The following is a 16,806-nucleotide window of genomic DNA, read 5'->3' on the forward strand; positions in this document are numbered from 1 at the left end:
AGTCATGAGTGTTACATTTTCCCAATGTCCAGCAGAAATAGGAACAACACAGCATGGAGCTGAATTAATAATAATAATAATAATTTTACATTTTTAAATATAGGAATATTTAAATATATAAATATTACAGGTATAAATATTTAGATATCTAAACATGATTTTTGATATACAGTTCTATCATCATATAATAGTATTTTTAAATTGATTACTTATATAGATGTTTTATGTATGTTGAATAGATGTTTATGTAGATGCAATTTTATTCATGACCTCTGACCTGTTCCTCGGGGGGAGAGCGGAACTCCTTAGTCTTGCGGGCGGTGAGGGCAGCAGACATGTTAAGCGCCTCTATGACCTCATTGTAACGGTGGCGTTGGTTTTCCTGGAGACGACCCACAAAGTCAAGGGCAAAGGACACCACGGCCTCAACCCTGTGGCGTACCTCACTGTCACACAGGTACTGCAGCAGGTGACACAACTGAGAGAGAGAGAGAGAGAGAGAGAGAGAGAGAGAGAGAGAGAGAGAGAGAGAGAGAGAGAGAGAGAGAGGGAATGGCAGAACCCAACAGAGACAAAAGGATCTTGTGTGTAGTCTCTCTATGTCTCCATGGAGAGAATCCTGACTGACATGGAGTGCTCCGTCTTACGGTAGAGGTCAGAGCCGTGCCTGTAGTTACGGTAGAGGTCAGAGCCGTGCCTGTAGCTACGGCAGAGGTCAGACCGTACCTGTAGCTACGGCAGAGGTCAGAGCCGTACCTGTAGCTACGGCAGAGGTCAGAGCCGTACCTGTAGCTACGGCAGAGGTCAGAGCCGTACCTGTAGCTACAGCAGAGGTCAGAGCCGTACCTGTAGTTTAACTGCTTCAGGAAGTTTCATCCGTAACAGGTCTAGATGAGAAGCTCTGATCCGTCTCCCTCTGTCCTCTCCATCGCTCTCTCCATCGCTCTCTCCGTCACTGTCCTGTCGCCCTGCCGTGTGGTGTTCGCTGATGAAGGCGGAGGGCAGGATGAGAGCGAGCACAGGACGCAGGTCTGAGCGCTGGACCACGCCCATGACGAGGAGGGTGTGGAGCAGGGTGAGAAGAGGGACCAGCAGCAGCTCTACGCTGCCCCCTATGGGATCCCGGACACGCCGCCTGACCGAAGACACTGCCTCGTCCAGCATCGTCACGGTAACAGCCTTCAGCACGTTCAACGGGAACTCGGGACTGGGTTGCCATAAGTGAGCCTCGACAGGACATTTGTCACCCGAGACCGCTCCGCTAGCCCAGACGAAACAAGGCGTGGTGACGTGCATTCTGGGTCGCAGCAAATTGCTGATGTCACTTCCTGGAAAGCTGTGGCATTTCCTGTTGTTCTCGAAGAGCGTCACGGTTCGGGTGGTACTGGACGTGGGCACAATGTACTCATGGGTGGTGGCCTGCATGTCCTCGGCATGCACACTGAGGTGGGCACTGGTTAGGAGCGCATAGAAACCTGCCCTCAGGGGCCCAGGCATTCTATAACACTGCAAGGCAAACAGGAGCTGCGATTGGTCGACGTGGCTGCACAGGGCGTGGCTTACATGTGTGTTTCCATGGGCACAGAGGGCAGAGTAGAGGCGGAGGGTGTGGTCATGGAACCTGAGGAGGTTTTCCAGTTCGGAAGTTTCAAGAATGTCTATGCACCTTAAGAATAAAAGAAAAGCAACATAGCAACTGTCTGAATTTTTGTAATTTTATATATCACACCTTTTACATAGATTACACAGAATAAAGTGATTTGAGATTACAGTCAACCCTTGCCCTCTCACCTGTCGTCTTCAGGGATGTGCAGGGTCATGACCTGTAGGCTCTCAACGCACTCTGCTCTCCAGCCGCGGCTCTCCTCCATCCGGGTCAGCTCCACCCGAGGGGCCCGGTCGGGTAAGCGGGTCCACCTGACGGGGGTCAGACACTGCACAGCCAGCCTGGGGGGGCATCGAGGGTCCGCGTTGCTCCTCTCGCTCCGAAACAGGCCCGCAGACAAGGGCAGAGCTCCCTGAACACAGGAGGTGAGAAGCTGGCATCGCAATAACAGCACCCGATCTACGTGTGAACAATGAATTAACCAACAGTCAGAGTCCTGACGAACACACATGAAGCCCCTCTATACACAGAGCTGCTCACATGGGTGTTGGATCGCGTAAACTAGCCACCAATGCTGGCCAGCCCTAACCCCACATGCAGGACTACACACCCATCCCGCACACTCCCTGCTGAGGTCTCGCACAGCTGCTTACAACCTGCAATTTTACGATCTGACCATCAGCACGAATGCTCTTGTTGTACCGAATAAACACATTTGTCACTTTTTCTGAACGTGCTGATCGTTCTGGCGTTTGTTTGTTTTTTTGTCAGTAGTCTTCTGTATCTCCTCAAAGATCTAAAACACTAATTTTTAAAATGTACTGCTGATGGGTACGGATGGCTGTGTGTGTTCAGTTCTTTCAGTCTCGAGGCAGGAGGGCGTTCCTCCATTTACCCTGATCCGTCCCAGCTCAAACTGGAAGACGTCAGGGCTGGTGGACTTGGCAAAAACAGCAGGGAACAGCTTGGTTCCTGGCTCCACCTGCGCAGAAGAGGAATGCTGTCATCAGCTACAGAGGGGTTATGGGTAGTGCCATGGCTGTTATAGCAACTGGACATTGCCTGGATGAAGCATGGGCTGTATGGTTACCTGGTACAGGATTCCCATCTCATGTCCATTAGCTAAGAAGGTGAGAAGTCCAGTGTCTGTGTCAACCAGACACCCGATCTCCAAGCTGCTACTACTTTGGCTGCGAGAGAGAGTGCTGCCCTCTGCTGCACAAACCATGTAACAACAGCTGCGTTTAACACTGCAGGGCACAACACACACACAGACACACACACACAGGCATGCATAATTAAACAGATATGCAGCGGTTAAAATGTGTTAGTCTTCCTGGTAGGACCACACTGTCATAGAAAGTGGGGTCACCAACCTGCTAAGAACTTTACCACACTCATCTCCGAGTGTGACCGTCACTGAGCATGCTCTCTGCAGGTCAAAGGTCAGCTCATGAGGGTAGAAGTTTGAGGTCACCCAGCCAACCCAAACACAGGAAGGGTCCTGATCACGTAGGACTTTCACAGAATAGTAGTACTGCAGATGGACAGACGGACGGACGGACGGATAGACGGAGATGAAAAGAAAACAGAGGGAACGATAGAGAAGGGAGAGGGAGAGAGAGAGAAAGAGAGAGAGAAGGAGAGAGGGAGAGAGAGAGAGAGAGAGAAAGAGAGAGGTCATGTAGGTGATTACAACAATAGTATCACAACACTATTTACAGATTAGAACTCAATTTTCACAATGTCACCACCAAACTAGTAAACTGCCAACAAACGTGTTTAGTCGCTTACCTAACCCTTCCTCCACCTTGGTGTAACTCTAAACGTCAGCGCTCACCTTCGTGGAGTTGGGCAGGTGTTTGAGGTCGTCTCTCTCACTCGCTAGCACCTCCTCCAGAAGCCGTGCTGAAGATCCACTTGTGCTCAACTCTGGCTTCTTCTTCAAAAGGAACCTGCAAAGCACCAAACACTGAACCTAAATGCTTAGCTGAAATTTGTATAACGGTCAGGCTACAATGTTCCACTTTCATTTTTGGCTAGTTCAAAACTGTTTGATAAAAAGGCACTGATATTTGCGGGCCTCTTATGTACTGGCCTCATGTACTGTTACTGATAGACACTTTTTTTGCACAGTAGTGAGGTTCCCCAAAGGGCCAGTGTGGGTGCACGCCGTTTGTTTTGACTTAACAGCAGCATACGTTGTTGTTGTTATTATTATTATTATTTACATTTATATAGTACCTTTCTCATTCAAGTTGAATTACTCAACTGAACAGCAAGCAAAACAAGCCACTAACTGTCTGGATCAGCTATGCTACAAAACCACTGACCCACACGGGCTCATTCTGAGTAAAAGGGAACACTGTGTGCTCAGACTGCCCGTATCCGAGAGAACCGACCGATGTTTGGGTCTGGACGGCTTCTCTTGGTTCTGGTCCTTGTGGTCGTCCAGTCCGTCTCGGCTGCCTGTGTGTCTGTGCGCCGACTTCATTAGGACCTCAAAATCAGAGTCCTCCTCGCCTTCCTCTGCCTCTCTGACGTGGCACGCCACAGTGCTGCTGTGAACAGCGCCCTCTGCAGGCTGGGATAACACCTGCGCGCACTCTATGGGCAAACTCAGGCGACAGAACTGAGCCTCGGCACTGATTCTGTGTGAGGGCCCGGTGGTCCTCCAGGTGACCTTCAGAGCAGGTGGACGGTCCACGGTTCCATCTATTCGAGTCACCTGTGAGAAGAAGTTTTTAAAAAAATGCTTCATCATTAACCCCAAGATGTTTTTTTGTTTTTTTTATTTGCTATAGAAAAATGCAGCTCTAAATCTAAATCTAAATCTAACAGAACAGAGCAGATTGTTTGATTGACTGATTGATTGTCGAATGATTGTTGACCCAAAGAAAACTCTTCAAACTAAGATAATGCATTCTTGCACACAAAATAGGATTTAGCTTGTCTAATTCTGATGTTAATTAGTGACTCTACCTAATGAGCCACATGTAGTTCACCTGGTTAAGCTCAGTGATACCAGGGTGGGGCTTACCTGCAGGTGAGGGTGGTCCTCTGGTACGGGTTGAAAGAGCGGCGCTCTCCAGCTGGTCCAGAGGGGTGGAGCGTGGCTCATGTTGAGAGCGAAGGGCTGGTATCCCTCATGGAGCCCACAGGCACTGAAGAAATGCAAAGAACTCACCTGGTGGCCCAAATTCAGACACCCCACCTGGTTCACACCCAAACTGCATGCAGGTACGAAACCTGGAATGGGACGATTTACACAAAGTTAGCAAAGTTCAAATGGAACCCACAATACTGCTGTATTATTATGACATTTTACTATGTAATAAGTGTAATATTAACACGCACCATTTATTTAATCAGGAATTTAAATAACAAATGATTAAATAATTAGCCTGAATTACATCTGCTATCTGTCACCTATAACAGTATCATATGTCCACATTTAAAGCAAATAGCTCTTTAGAGGACAGACCTTAGCTAGCATTAGAGACAGTAATAACATGTTTACTGCACTGTGCCAGTTTAAATTATTATATTACTATGGAAAAGCTGCCCACCAGATGGCGTGAAATCTTTCTCCACAATCTCAGAGCCACAGCTGTTCAGCAATAATTCCCCATTTAGAGTGACCATCATGGTCCTCTGAATCAAGTCCAAAAAACAGCCAATCACATCTCCCTTCTTCCAGGGCCTGCCCAATGGCACGGCATTGCCATGGCACCACTGACCCTACAAGGGACAGGATTGGATGACAGTTAATTGCTTTGCAGAAGATTCGTTATGCTGATTCCACCCACTAATTATTTGATAAAATACCTTTAATCCATCAAACGCGAAGCCCAGGTCATCGGACCCCAGCTCTACATTGGGTTTACTGCCAGGTCGCGCCCAACCCACTTTCATATCTCCATCGGTCATTGCCTCAAACTCAAAATACCATTTCCCATCATGCACTGCAAAAGGGTATTCCACACGGAAGATCCGGAAACTCTCTCCACTGGCAGCGTTTACTTTGGGGTCCGGATCTACAACGTAAACGGAGTCTCATTATTCATCACGCTGGAAGCACACATATTCCATTATTGGAACGTTTGCATATGTCTCTGGCGTGTGCGTGTTTACACATGTTGTCACGGTAACAGGACTCACGACGCTGCTGTTCCGGGGGTTCCACGGTGTATCCGAGGCCGAGGAGCGTTCCAACGGCGTCCCTTGCCTCATCCATCCAGATGCGCCTGCACCGCTCCTCCAGCAGAGAGAACGGAACCAGCTCCAGACTCCTCTTCCTCTTAACGTCCTGACACACACACACACACACACACACACACTGTAACGCGTGTCAGCCCGAGTGCCCAAGGGCGTGAAGCAGGACGCACAGACTTCCTCGACAGGGACGAACATTTAATGGAAACATATAAACACAAGGACACTCACACGCATTACAGAATCGGAACATGAAACGGTTAACAATAAACAGACACGATAACCGGGAATACATGTAATAAGGACACTACCATTGAACATTAATACGCTACATTAACACGTTACATCAACATTGACCAACAACGCCACACACCCTGACGTGAGTTTAAATACACACAGACAAAACGAAGTACAGGTGTGTGCAGGCGTGGCCACAGATGAAAGCCCTCCCACTGGATGGCCAAACCACGTGCCTCGCGGGAGGCGAGCGTTCCGTGAAACACACACAGTAAAAGGCTGAATCAAAGTGCTTCATTATGCTTCATTTACTTAACAAATGTCTTAATGTCAATATTTGCATTATAATATGTAAATTACTTACAAAGTTATTCTTTAATCTATATTCTAGTTTCCCAAACCAGTCCTTGTGGACTGTCTGTTTTAATTTTTTTTAGCTAGCTCCCAGCAAAACTGAACCAGCTGTACCAGGTGTCAGGTGTACCAGGTGTCATGTGTACCAGGTGTACCAGGTGTCATGTATACCAGGTGTCAGTTGTACCAGGTGTCAGGTGTACCAGGTGTACCAGGTGCCAGGTGTACCAGGTGTACCAGGTGTCAGTTGTACCAGGTGTCAGGTGTACCAGGTGTACCAGGTGTCAGGTGTACCAGGTGTACCAGGTGTCAGGTGTACCAGGTGTCAGTTGTACCTGGTGTCAGGTGTACCAGGTGTCAGGTGTACCTGGTGTCAGGTGTACCTGGTGTACCAGGTGTCAGGTGTACCAGGTGTACCAGGTGTCAGTTGTACCTGGTGTCAGGTGTACCAGGTGTCAGGTGTACCAGGTGTCAGGTGTACCAGGTGTCAGGTGTACCAGGTGTCAGTTGTACCAGGTGTCAGGTGTACCAGGTGTACCAGGTGTCAGGTGTACCATGTCTACCAGGTGAACCAGGCATAGCTGGTGTACCAGGTCTACCAGGTGCCAGGTGTACCAGGTGATCATTAATGTCTTCAGGTCAGGCAATGATTTCTGCACATCCATTCCACCTGCTGTGGGGCGTAGCTCCATCCCTGTCTGATGCACTCTCGGGCCCAGACGCTGTGCTCACTGTCCGCCAGCGCCTCCACCAGAGCATCCTGGCCGGCGGTCATCCGCACGCAGGACTGGTCCACTGGAGCTGGCCTATAGCCGCTCCACAGTTCACACCTGCACAGGAGACGCTGGCGTCTCTAACAGACCAAAGACCCAACACAGTGTCCCTGCTGCTCCCAGTGGAATTTCTCATACTGAGGAATATACGCAAGTCAAAAATGTATTTCAAATATAGGCATATTACCTATCACTGGGTTTTAATACAATTTAGTGTTTCATCACATGCTACAACAAAAACTGTCCTCTTGGTCACTGTCATTTCTTATTGGGCATTTAGAGAAAAAGAGACACAAGGGGATATCAAAGAACAGTTATGTCCTTTAACATACTTGTTTGGGAGTTGGACGTGTTTCACATTCTCCTCTGCGTAGGCACCAGACAGTCCGATACACGCACCGAGGGCCAGGAGTGTTCTGAAGAAACACGGAACAACCCAGGAGGGGCAGTTGATCCACAAGCCAATCAGAGCATTGACAGGTCACAGGTGTGGAGGAAAACAGGGGGCGTGGCTAAGAGAAGAGCTGCACCTGACTGTGTGATCAGCAGAACGCCGGTGCTTTTGTATCTCCTGATCAGGAAGGCTGGAGAACTGGACCAGTCCTGGGTGGACCCTCTTACTATCATCTCTCACCTGCAAGACAGCCTCAGTGTCGTCACGGAAACCACAAACCGTCGCTCTGCGGTCCTCCACTACGCTGCTCCAACCACTTGAAGCAGGGCAGGGGGCATAAGCTGTCAGAGGCATCACTCGTCTGTCGGCTAGCATGTCACAGGATGGGGCCTCGTGGGATTTTGCACTCACACTTCCGTACGTCCAGCCGTGCTCCATCTTATCGACGAGCCACAGGTCATGAAGGTTCTCCGCCAGCTTGTCTCTGATCAGCTCCAGCTGTGGAGGGAGCACCACCTGAGGGAGACACACCCAGACAGAGAGGGCGAGGGTGTCAGAGACTCCAGGATCACACCTCCACCCCGTGCAGCTGTGGTTAACTACAAACACAGAATATAGTCTATAGTACAGTCTGTAGTATAGTCTGTAGTACAGCTGTAGTACAGTCGGTAGTATAGTCTATTATATAGTCTATAGTATAATTTGTAGAACAGTCTGTAGTACAGTTTGTAGTATAGTCTGTAGTACAGTTTGTAGTATAGGCTGTAGTACAGTCTATAGTATACGTTGTAGTACAGTCTGTAGTACAGTCTGTAGTACAGTTTGTAGTATATTGTGTAGTATAGTTTGTAGTACAGTTTGTAGTATAGTGTGTAGTACAGTTTGTAGTACAGTTAGTAGTATAGCCTGTTGTACAGTTTGTAGTACAGTCAGTAGTATAATCTGTTATATAGTCTGTAGTACAGTTTGTAGTATGATATGTAGTATAGTCTGTAGTACAGTTTGTAGTATGATATGTAGTATAGTCTGTAGTACAGTTTGTAGTACAGTTGGTAATATAGTCTGTAGTATTGTTAAGGTACAATCACAAAAAATACAGAAATTTTACAGGCAAATCTTTAGTTCTGTCAAACTGTTCAGCTCAGAACATATTCATCCTCAACAACAAATCTTAACATCTGACATTTAAAATTATTGTATTATTCTGAAAAGTCTTGCATGGACACTTAGTGTATTCTTCAGTGTAAATCAGGAACTATGTAATGATATTAAAGGTCAAAGTTCATGAGGAAGGTTTGGATTTACCTGACTGGTGTCCACCGGCGTGGGGTTAAAGATCACTGGTCCAGTGGGCACAGCAGGGCCTAACAGGTCACGCTGGCCATCAGGGTGACCCCGGACAAAGTTCTCACACAGCTCCAGCCTACAGTGCCCCCTGGGGAGTAAGGCTTCTGCACATGGGCAGAACTCTGCAGGGGGCAGGAACTTAAACTTCCCCTGTATACCTCCGAACAGCAGACGCACCCTACAGAGACATAATCAAACAATCACAGCCTGCACCAAAAAAACTAGACATACACACCCCGCCACAACACAATCAGACATACACACCCCACCACAACACAATCAGACATACACACCCCACCACAACACAATCAGACATGGACACCCCGCCACAACACAATCAGACATACACACCCCGCCACAACACAATCAGACATGGACACCTCACCACAACACATTCAGACATGCACACCTAATGACAGAACAATCAGACATGCACACTCTAGGACAAAACAACCAGACATTTACATCCTGGTAACAACAGGGATTACACCATTAACAATGAGGAGGAAGACCATTATATTAGCAAAAAGAAACATGAACAGACACACCTGACCCCAGCAGAGAAGCTGACCACAGGAAACAGCAGCCCATCAGCACCGAAGTTATCCAGCATGCCTTGCACAGGCTGGCCGTTGACCCGGAAGGAAATGCTTGGGACGCTAAGGTCAAGGCAACAGCTGATGACGTCGTCCTTCCTCAGCAGACGCCGGCCGGGCGAGCTGACCCTGTAACCAACGCCTCCTTTTCCGGAAAGGCGGGAATTTTAATATAATTAATTTTTAATCCGTTCATCCTTTTATCTTCTATCACTTTTGTCACTCTTTTTTATTTTTACTGGGGGAAGCCGACCTCTAACTGAAGTCTTACAGGTTCCCACTGAGGATGCGTACAGTAGACAAATAAAGATCACAGATTCACTGGTATGTGTTTTCACAAGCCTGCTCTTCAAAGGTTTTCCGATTACTTTTATGCTTCTGGACCACATACCAGAATGAACCATTTTTAAAATGATGAAACATGTCAAAAGATGACCAGGTGCAGGAGGTGCCACAAGCGTCTGCCCTACTTTACATCTGACGGCGCGACTAGCTGCTCTCACCTGACCACAGGTGTAGTCCATCAAATCCGTAGGAGCCGAGATCATCCCCTACTCCATTTGACCCCCAGCCGTGACCTCCTGTCGGAGAGGGGCGGTACCCTCTCGATGAAGCCCAGCCCACTCTCAGGTGAGTTGGCTCAGCTGTCAGGAAAGGCTCCGCCCTCTCCACAACAACCTCATAGTACCATTTCCTGTACTGGGCGGAGTCGTCTCCCACGTAAAGGTAGATATTGGGGCGAACACTAAGACGGAACGTGTTACAATCACTTCTTAGCTAGGTGGGAAAGTAAAGTCTGCTAAAAATGCCTACAACAAATGATTCCTATGCAAATTGCACACTGTGACTAATTTATCCACCCGGTGAAGATGCAGAGCAGAAATGAGACGTGACTCCTGGCAGTTACCTGGTAATTTGGTTGCCTAGCCGTGTCTGCAGCAGTAAAGTTCTGTCTGTCAGCAGGGTGTCACACACGAGATGCTGGTTAGAACGAACCGCTGTCCCATGGCACACACATAGTGAACGCAGCACGTCCAGGATCTGTGCGCACAAGCAAACACACCACACACGCACAAAAGAAGCATGAAATGTTGATAGCTTAGCATGCATGTTTCACACGCACATATTCACCCGGTCATATTAACCAGAACCTTGTGGTCACGCCCGTGTTTGTCCAGCAGGGAGATGATTGTTCTGATGTGACGCTCTTTTATAAAATTCAAGGCCTCCGGACCTTCTACTAATACGCAGTGCAGAACATCCAAAATCCCTACGAGCGACAGACAGAAGAGGAAATGACAAAAACAGAAACATTAACAACGAATTAGTCGGCCTACATACGTCCCTGAGAGAACTCAGTGACAACGTACAGACCCCGGGGGGACCCACCAGAGTAGGCCTCTGCTCCCTCCAGTCTGCTGATCAGCCAGTCCAGAGAGCCGGACAGGTGGGAGCAGTTATTCCGATTTCCCCGGATCAGGGCAGCTGCGGAGGGAGAAATGGAAAAGTGGGCCAGACAATTGAGCAGGCAGAGGGGATAACGATATTCCAACATCGGCCTGTTTCAGCACCCCCTCTCTCTGCAGATAGTATTGAGTAATAGAAGTTTCATTTGTTGTTTTCTTACCCAGAAGGTCATACAGGAACATGAGAATTTCAGCGGCCTCCGGAAACTGGCCTCCGCTGTTGAACATGTGAAGGTGGTCAATGCAGTTTATCACCAGTGTAATTATACCCTTTTAGAGAGCGAGAGAGAGAGAGAGAGAGAGAGAGAGAGAGAAACAGAGAAACCTAAATGTCCAAATTAGACCTCATTGGCCCTATTAACATCAGACTGCCTAAACCAAGATCCCAGCCATGGTTAAATGATAATCAGATCAAATCAAATTTATTTCTATAGCAGTTTTTACAACAGATGTTATCACAAAGCAGCTTTACAAATGTCTGAGTCCAAATACCATCCTGGCTCCTGGACATTTAATGTTGTGTGCGCGTGTGTGTGTGTGTGTGTGTGTGTGTGTGTGTGTGTGTGTGTGTTTTGTGTTTACAGGAATTAATGTTTGCTGCATGTGCGTGTGAATGTGTATGTAAGAGTGTGTAAATGTGTGATGGTGTGTGAGAGTAATAAAGCCTGATTCTGATTCAGATTCTGATTCAGATTCTAATTCTGATTATTAATAATAATTAGAATAATAATAGTAATGATTCTGAATCTGATTCTGGCTGTGTGAACTGAGTGCATTTCAATAAGCTGGGAGACAAATTCATGTTTAACTGCTGAAGGTACTAAATGTCACCATGTATTTTGAACAAGAGCCCATATGGTAAACAACTCCCATGAACATTACCTCTTCCTGGAACAGGTTCTGCCTGTTCTGCAGGTCTCGGACACTGCTCTGCCTTGCCTCATGGTCCTGGCTCTTGTCAGGGAACTGGAAGTAACCAATCAGATCCTGCAGGCTCTGGCGCAGTGTCTCTATTGGAAGATCTGAGGTTGGAATGTTTGTTCCCTGGCTACGATCGTTCAATTCCCTGGACATGCAGAAAATGAAAGTTATTCATAAACTCAGAACAGAATGAGTTCCTTCAAGTACCATAGCTTTAATACTGATGCACTGATGTCGACTTACAAGGCAGGCAATGTTCTCTGGGCAAAATGAATTAAATGTCTCCTCAGAACTCAATTAAAATGTATTTACTGCATCGAACTCTAATTTCTCTGCAAAATGCAAACGTGACTAATCTGGGTTAGAAGCAGGAGAGCTGAGAGACCGTAATCCTTCCCCTGCTCCCGTGTGCACGCTACCCTGGAGACTCGACCGTGAAGAGCTGTGTCCACACCACCTGCCTGTGCCTGTTACACTAACATTTCTACCAACACGTCAGCACACAGCATGTGATTCAGGAGTAGCAGCAGTCTGGAATGTTGCATCAATAATCACCTGCTAATAAGACCAGAAGACAATACAGAGAGCAGCTCACTGGCTCTGAGAAATTTCTCAGTAGTACATAGGAGCAGGCATTTTCCATAGTTTTTCCTCACCTTTCCCCTGGCCTTTTCCCTGCCGTTTATCCTGCCGTTTTTCCTGGCATTTTACCTGGACTTTTCCCTGGCATTTTTCCTGCAGATTTCCCTGGCCTTTTCCCTGGCATTTTTTCCTGGCAGTTTTCCTGGCGGTTGCCCTGGTTACCGTATAAAGCGCATGAAGAGGAGAGTGATACTGCGAATGAGCTCAGCGGCGTGAGACTCCGCCCTCTGAGAGCGAGACAGCGTGAGACCGTCATCCATGTGACCCTCGCAGTGCAGCACAGCCTGGAACAGATTACAACTAATTACTAATTAATTAATTAACTTAAATTAACTAATAAACTAATTATTCCTGTAGTATGTTTTCATGCCATTCATTTAAATGGATATTTAAAAAAGCAGACATTGAAAAAGAATTCCTTTGCAAAGGACAGCTTGTTCTGGTGCCATGATTATGACGTTAACACTGCTTCAGGACCAGCGGGCCTGACAGGGAACAGCCTTTGACCTCAGTTCTCTGGGGCAGTAGAGGTGGAGCTAGACAGAGTGCTCACCTGGCCAGGTGGGTTTACCTGTTTGAGCAAGCCTGTCTCCGTTTTCCACTTCGAGTTACTGGTCTGGTAGGACAGCCACAGACGGGTGTCCACGTGCTGGATGAAGCAAACAGAGTCTCCGTATTTCACCTCGGGTGACCCCATCCCATCCCTCTTCCGAGCACTGTTGGCACAGTCCTGCCCAGCGTCCTGCGGAGGGAGCACTGGGCTTAACATTTCTGAAACTGAGATGGCCCTTTTGCCCACAAAGACAGAGAAATCTGACAGAACACAACGTGAGGGTTAAGGGTCTCGCTCAGGGACTCGACAGAGGAAACCTGGCAGTGGTGGGACTTGAACCAGCAACCTTCTGACTACTAGTGCAGTACCTGAACCACTGAGCTCCACTGCACAGCCTTGCTAGCCAATCCCAACCTGACCTTAGTTGGGCGGAGACAGAAGGCAGTGGATCTGACATCAGCCTGTTCTCCCTCCACCAGCTGTAGTCCTCGACCTGACTCCAGGCTCAGATATGTTCCCGTGGTTACGTGATGTAGGCGGAAAGGCTGCCCCCAGGAAACATGGCTCCCGCTCCAGCTACACACACACACACACACACACACACACACGTGCACACACACACTCACACACACACACACACACACACACACACACACACACACACACTCACACTCACACACACACACACACGTGCACACACACACACACACTCACACACACACACACACACACACACACACACACACACACACACACACACACACACACACGTGCACACACACATAAACATAACAGTTCCTAACTTTAACCAGGTGTACAGGTGAAGTTTAACACAGACAGAAGAAACAAACAATTATCATCTGGGTTAGCTATACTACGTACTACTAAATATACCACTTTATAATATACTACTTAACGCAACAAACTAGTAAATATACTACTTAACACAATATACTATTGAAGTATACTACTTAACAATATACTACTTAATATACTACTGAAGTATACTACTTAATACAACATACTACTAAATATACTACTTAACAATATACTACTTAACACAATATACTATTAAATATACTACTTAACAATATACTACTTAATATACTACTGAAGTATACTACTTAATACAACATACTACTAAATATACTACTTAACAATATACTACTTAACACAATATACTATTAAATATACTACTTAACAATATACTACTTAATATACTACTGAAGTATACTACTTAATACAACATACTACTAAATATACTACTTAACAATATACTACTTAACACAATATACTACTAAAGTATACTAGTTAGCACAACATACTACTAAAATATACTACTTAACAATATAATACTTAACACAACACACTACTAAAATATACTACTTAACAAAATACTACTTAACACAACATACTACTAAAGTATACTACTTAACAATATATTACTTAACACAACATACTACTAAAGTATACTACTTAACAATATACTATTTAACACCAATGATAACAGCGTGTACTTTACTTCTTAACACCGATGATAACAGCATATTTACATTTGTATTTACGGCATTACAGACGCTTTTATCCAGTGCAACTTACAAAAGTGCTTTGTCATTTACTCATAGAATATATCCAAGTACAGTATAGTAGGTTAGAATCAAACATACCAGTGAAGTAGAATATATGTATGAACTAGCATATATGTAACTACTTAACACCGATGATAACAGCGTGTACTTAACTACTTAACACCGATGATAACAGCGTGTACTTAACTACTTAACACCGATGATAACAGCGTGTACTTAACTACTTAACACCGATGATAACAGCATGTACTTAACTACTTAACACTGATGATAACAGCATGTACTTAACTACTTAACACGGATGATAACAGTGTGTACTTAACTACTTAACACGGATGATAACAGTGTGTACTTAACTACTTAACACAGATGATAACAGCGTGTACGTAACTACTTAACACAGATGATAACAGTGTGTACTTAACTACTTAACACCGATGATAACAGCATGTACTTAACTATTTAACACCGATGATAACAGCATGAACTTAACTACTTAACACCGATGATAACAGCGTGAATGTAACTACTTAACACTGATGATAACAGTGTGTACTTAACTACTTAACACTGATGATAACAGCGTGAATGTAACTACTTAACACTGATGATAACAGTGTGAATGTAACTACTTAACACTGATGATAACAGCGTGAATGTAACTACTTAACACTGATGATAACAGCGTGAATGTAACTACTTAACACTGATGATAACAGCGTGAATGTAACTACTTAACACTGATGATAACAGCGTGAATGTAACCACTTAACACTGATGATAACAGCGTGAATGTAACCACTTAACACTGATGATAACAGCGTGAATGTAACTACTTAACACTGATGATAACAGCGTGAATGTAACTACTTAACACTGATGATAACAGCGTGAATGTAACCACTTAACACTGATGATAACAGCGTGAATGTAACCACTTAACACTGATGATAACAGCGTGAATGTAACCACTTAACACTGATGATAACAGCGTGAATGTAACTACTTAACACTGATGATAACAGCGTGAATGTAACCACTTAACACTGATGATAACAGCGTGAATGTAACTACTTAACACTGATGATAACAGCGTGAATGTAACCACTTAACACAGGTACTAGAGCAGCTGCACAGAACTTACGAGACATGAAGCATCTCGATCCTCCAGAGAGAGCGAGCTTGAACTGCGACTGAGCCACCTTCAAAACAAATGGATCTAAAAGTACAGAGGAGGTGTGTGTGTGTGTGTGTGAGAGAGAGAGAGAGAGAGAGAGAGAGATCAAGATGGAACCAAAAAAGACAAAAGGTTCTTTAATTGAACTTTGACATGGAAGAAGAGCTTCTTTGCCTCAGTCCAGGGAATCGTTTATATATCCTCTAATCTGCCAATCACCAATTGGAGCATCTGTCACTGACCTGTGCCCCTCCTCTCTGTGTCCAGTGGGCGGGGTGGTCAGGCACTCATCGGCATGGCCGTGGAGCAGGCGAAGTGTGTCCCCTCCTCGCAGGTGTCCTGCATGTCCAGCAAACGCATGCTTCACCTTTCTTATACTTTTTCTTTCCTTTTTTCCGTGAGGAGGTGTGAGGACGTGTGAGGAGGTATAAGGAGGTGTGAGGAGGTGTGATTACATGTGAGGAGGAGTGATCACGTGTGAGGAGGTGTGAGGAGGTGTGATTACATGTGAGGAAGTGTGAGGACGTGTGATCAGGTGTCAGGAGGTGCGATCACGTGTGAGGAGGTGTGATTACGTGTGAGGAGGTGCGATCACGTGTGAGGAGGTGTGATTACATGTGAGGAGGTGTGATCATGTGTGAGGAGGTGTGAGGAGGTGTGATCACATGTGAGGAGATGTGAGGAGGTGTGATTACATGTGAGGAGGTATAAGGAGGTGTGAGGAGGTGTGATCAGGTGTCAGGAGGTATGATCATGTGATAAGGTGTGAGGAGGTGTGATCACATGTGAGGAGATGTGAGGAGGTGTGATTACATGTGAGGAGGTATAAGGAGGTGTGATCACGTGTGAGGAGATGTGAGGAGGTGTGAATACGTGTGAGGAGGTGTGATCACATGTGAGGAGATGTGAGGAGGTGTGAGGAGGTGTGGGGAGGAG

The 16,806-nt window shown here is 46.1% G+C and overlaps 1 protein-coding gene across 9 annotated transcripts in view; it reads right to left on the reverse strand.

The window, feature by feature from the left end:
* ryr2b (ryanodine receptor 2b (cardiac)) overlaps positions 1–16,806 on the reverse strand; it is a 68,200-nt gene that overhangs the window by 43,952 nt on the left and 7,442 nt on the right. For all 9 annotated transcript variants that reach the window (XM_081722174.1, XM_081722171.1, XM_081722169.1 and 6 more), the window contains exons 8-36: positions 16,113–16,209; positions 15,838–15,912; positions 13,524–13,680; positions 13,123–13,293; positions 12,714–12,835; positions 11,871–12,054; positions 11,150–11,258; positions 10,912–11,007; positions 10,674–10,792; positions 10,430–10,563; positions 10,026–10,267; positions 9,475–9,667; positions 8,885–9,104; positions 7,991–8,095; positions 7,716–7,819; positions 7,518–7,601; positions 7,083–7,242; positions 5,768–5,915; positions 5,435–5,643; positions 5,176–5,347; positions 4,647–4,855; positions 4,009–4,334; positions 3,447–3,561; positions 2,983–3,143; positions 2,697–2,856; positions 2,502–2,588; positions 1,792–2,018; positions 847–1,666; positions 278–478 (exon numbers count right to left, since the gene is read on the reverse strand). In XM_081722174.1, the coding sequence (XP_081578300.1) occupies positions 278–478; positions 847–1,666; positions 1,792–2,018; positions 2,502–2,588; positions 2,697–2,856; positions 2,983–3,143; positions 3,447–3,561; positions 4,009–4,334; positions 4,647–4,855; positions 5,176–5,347; positions 5,435–5,643; positions 5,768–5,915; positions 7,083–7,242; positions 7,518–7,601; positions 7,716–7,819; positions 7,991–8,095; positions 8,885–9,104; positions 9,475–9,667; positions 10,026–10,267; positions 10,430–10,563; positions 10,674–10,792; positions 10,912–11,007; positions 11,150–11,258; positions 11,871–12,054; positions 12,714–12,835; positions 13,123–13,293; positions 13,524–13,680; positions 15,838–15,912; positions 16,113–16,209 (5,207 nt within the window). The remainder of the gene's footprint in view (positions 1–277; positions 479–846; positions 1,667–1,791; positions 2,019–2,501; positions 2,589–2,696; positions 2,857–2,982; positions 3,144–3,446; positions 3,562–4,008; positions 4,335–4,646; positions 4,856–5,175; positions 5,348–5,434; positions 5,644–5,767; positions 5,916–7,082; positions 7,243–7,517; positions 7,602–7,715; positions 7,820–7,990; positions 8,096–8,884; positions 9,105–9,474; positions 9,668–10,025; positions 10,268–10,429; positions 10,564–10,673; positions 10,793–10,911; positions 11,008–11,149; positions 11,259–11,870; positions 12,055–12,713; positions 12,836–13,122; positions 13,294–13,523; positions 13,681–15,837; positions 15,913–16,112; positions 16,210–16,806) is intronic.

The sequence above is a fragment of the Electrophorus electricus genome, chromosome 10 (genome assembly GCF_041902795.1).
Source record: "Electrophorus electricus isolate QZ-2024a chromosome 10, ASM4190279v1, whole genome shotgun sequence".
NCBI lineage: Eukaryota > Metazoa > Chordata > Actinopteri > Gymnotiformes > Gymnotidae > Electrophorus > Electrophorus electricus.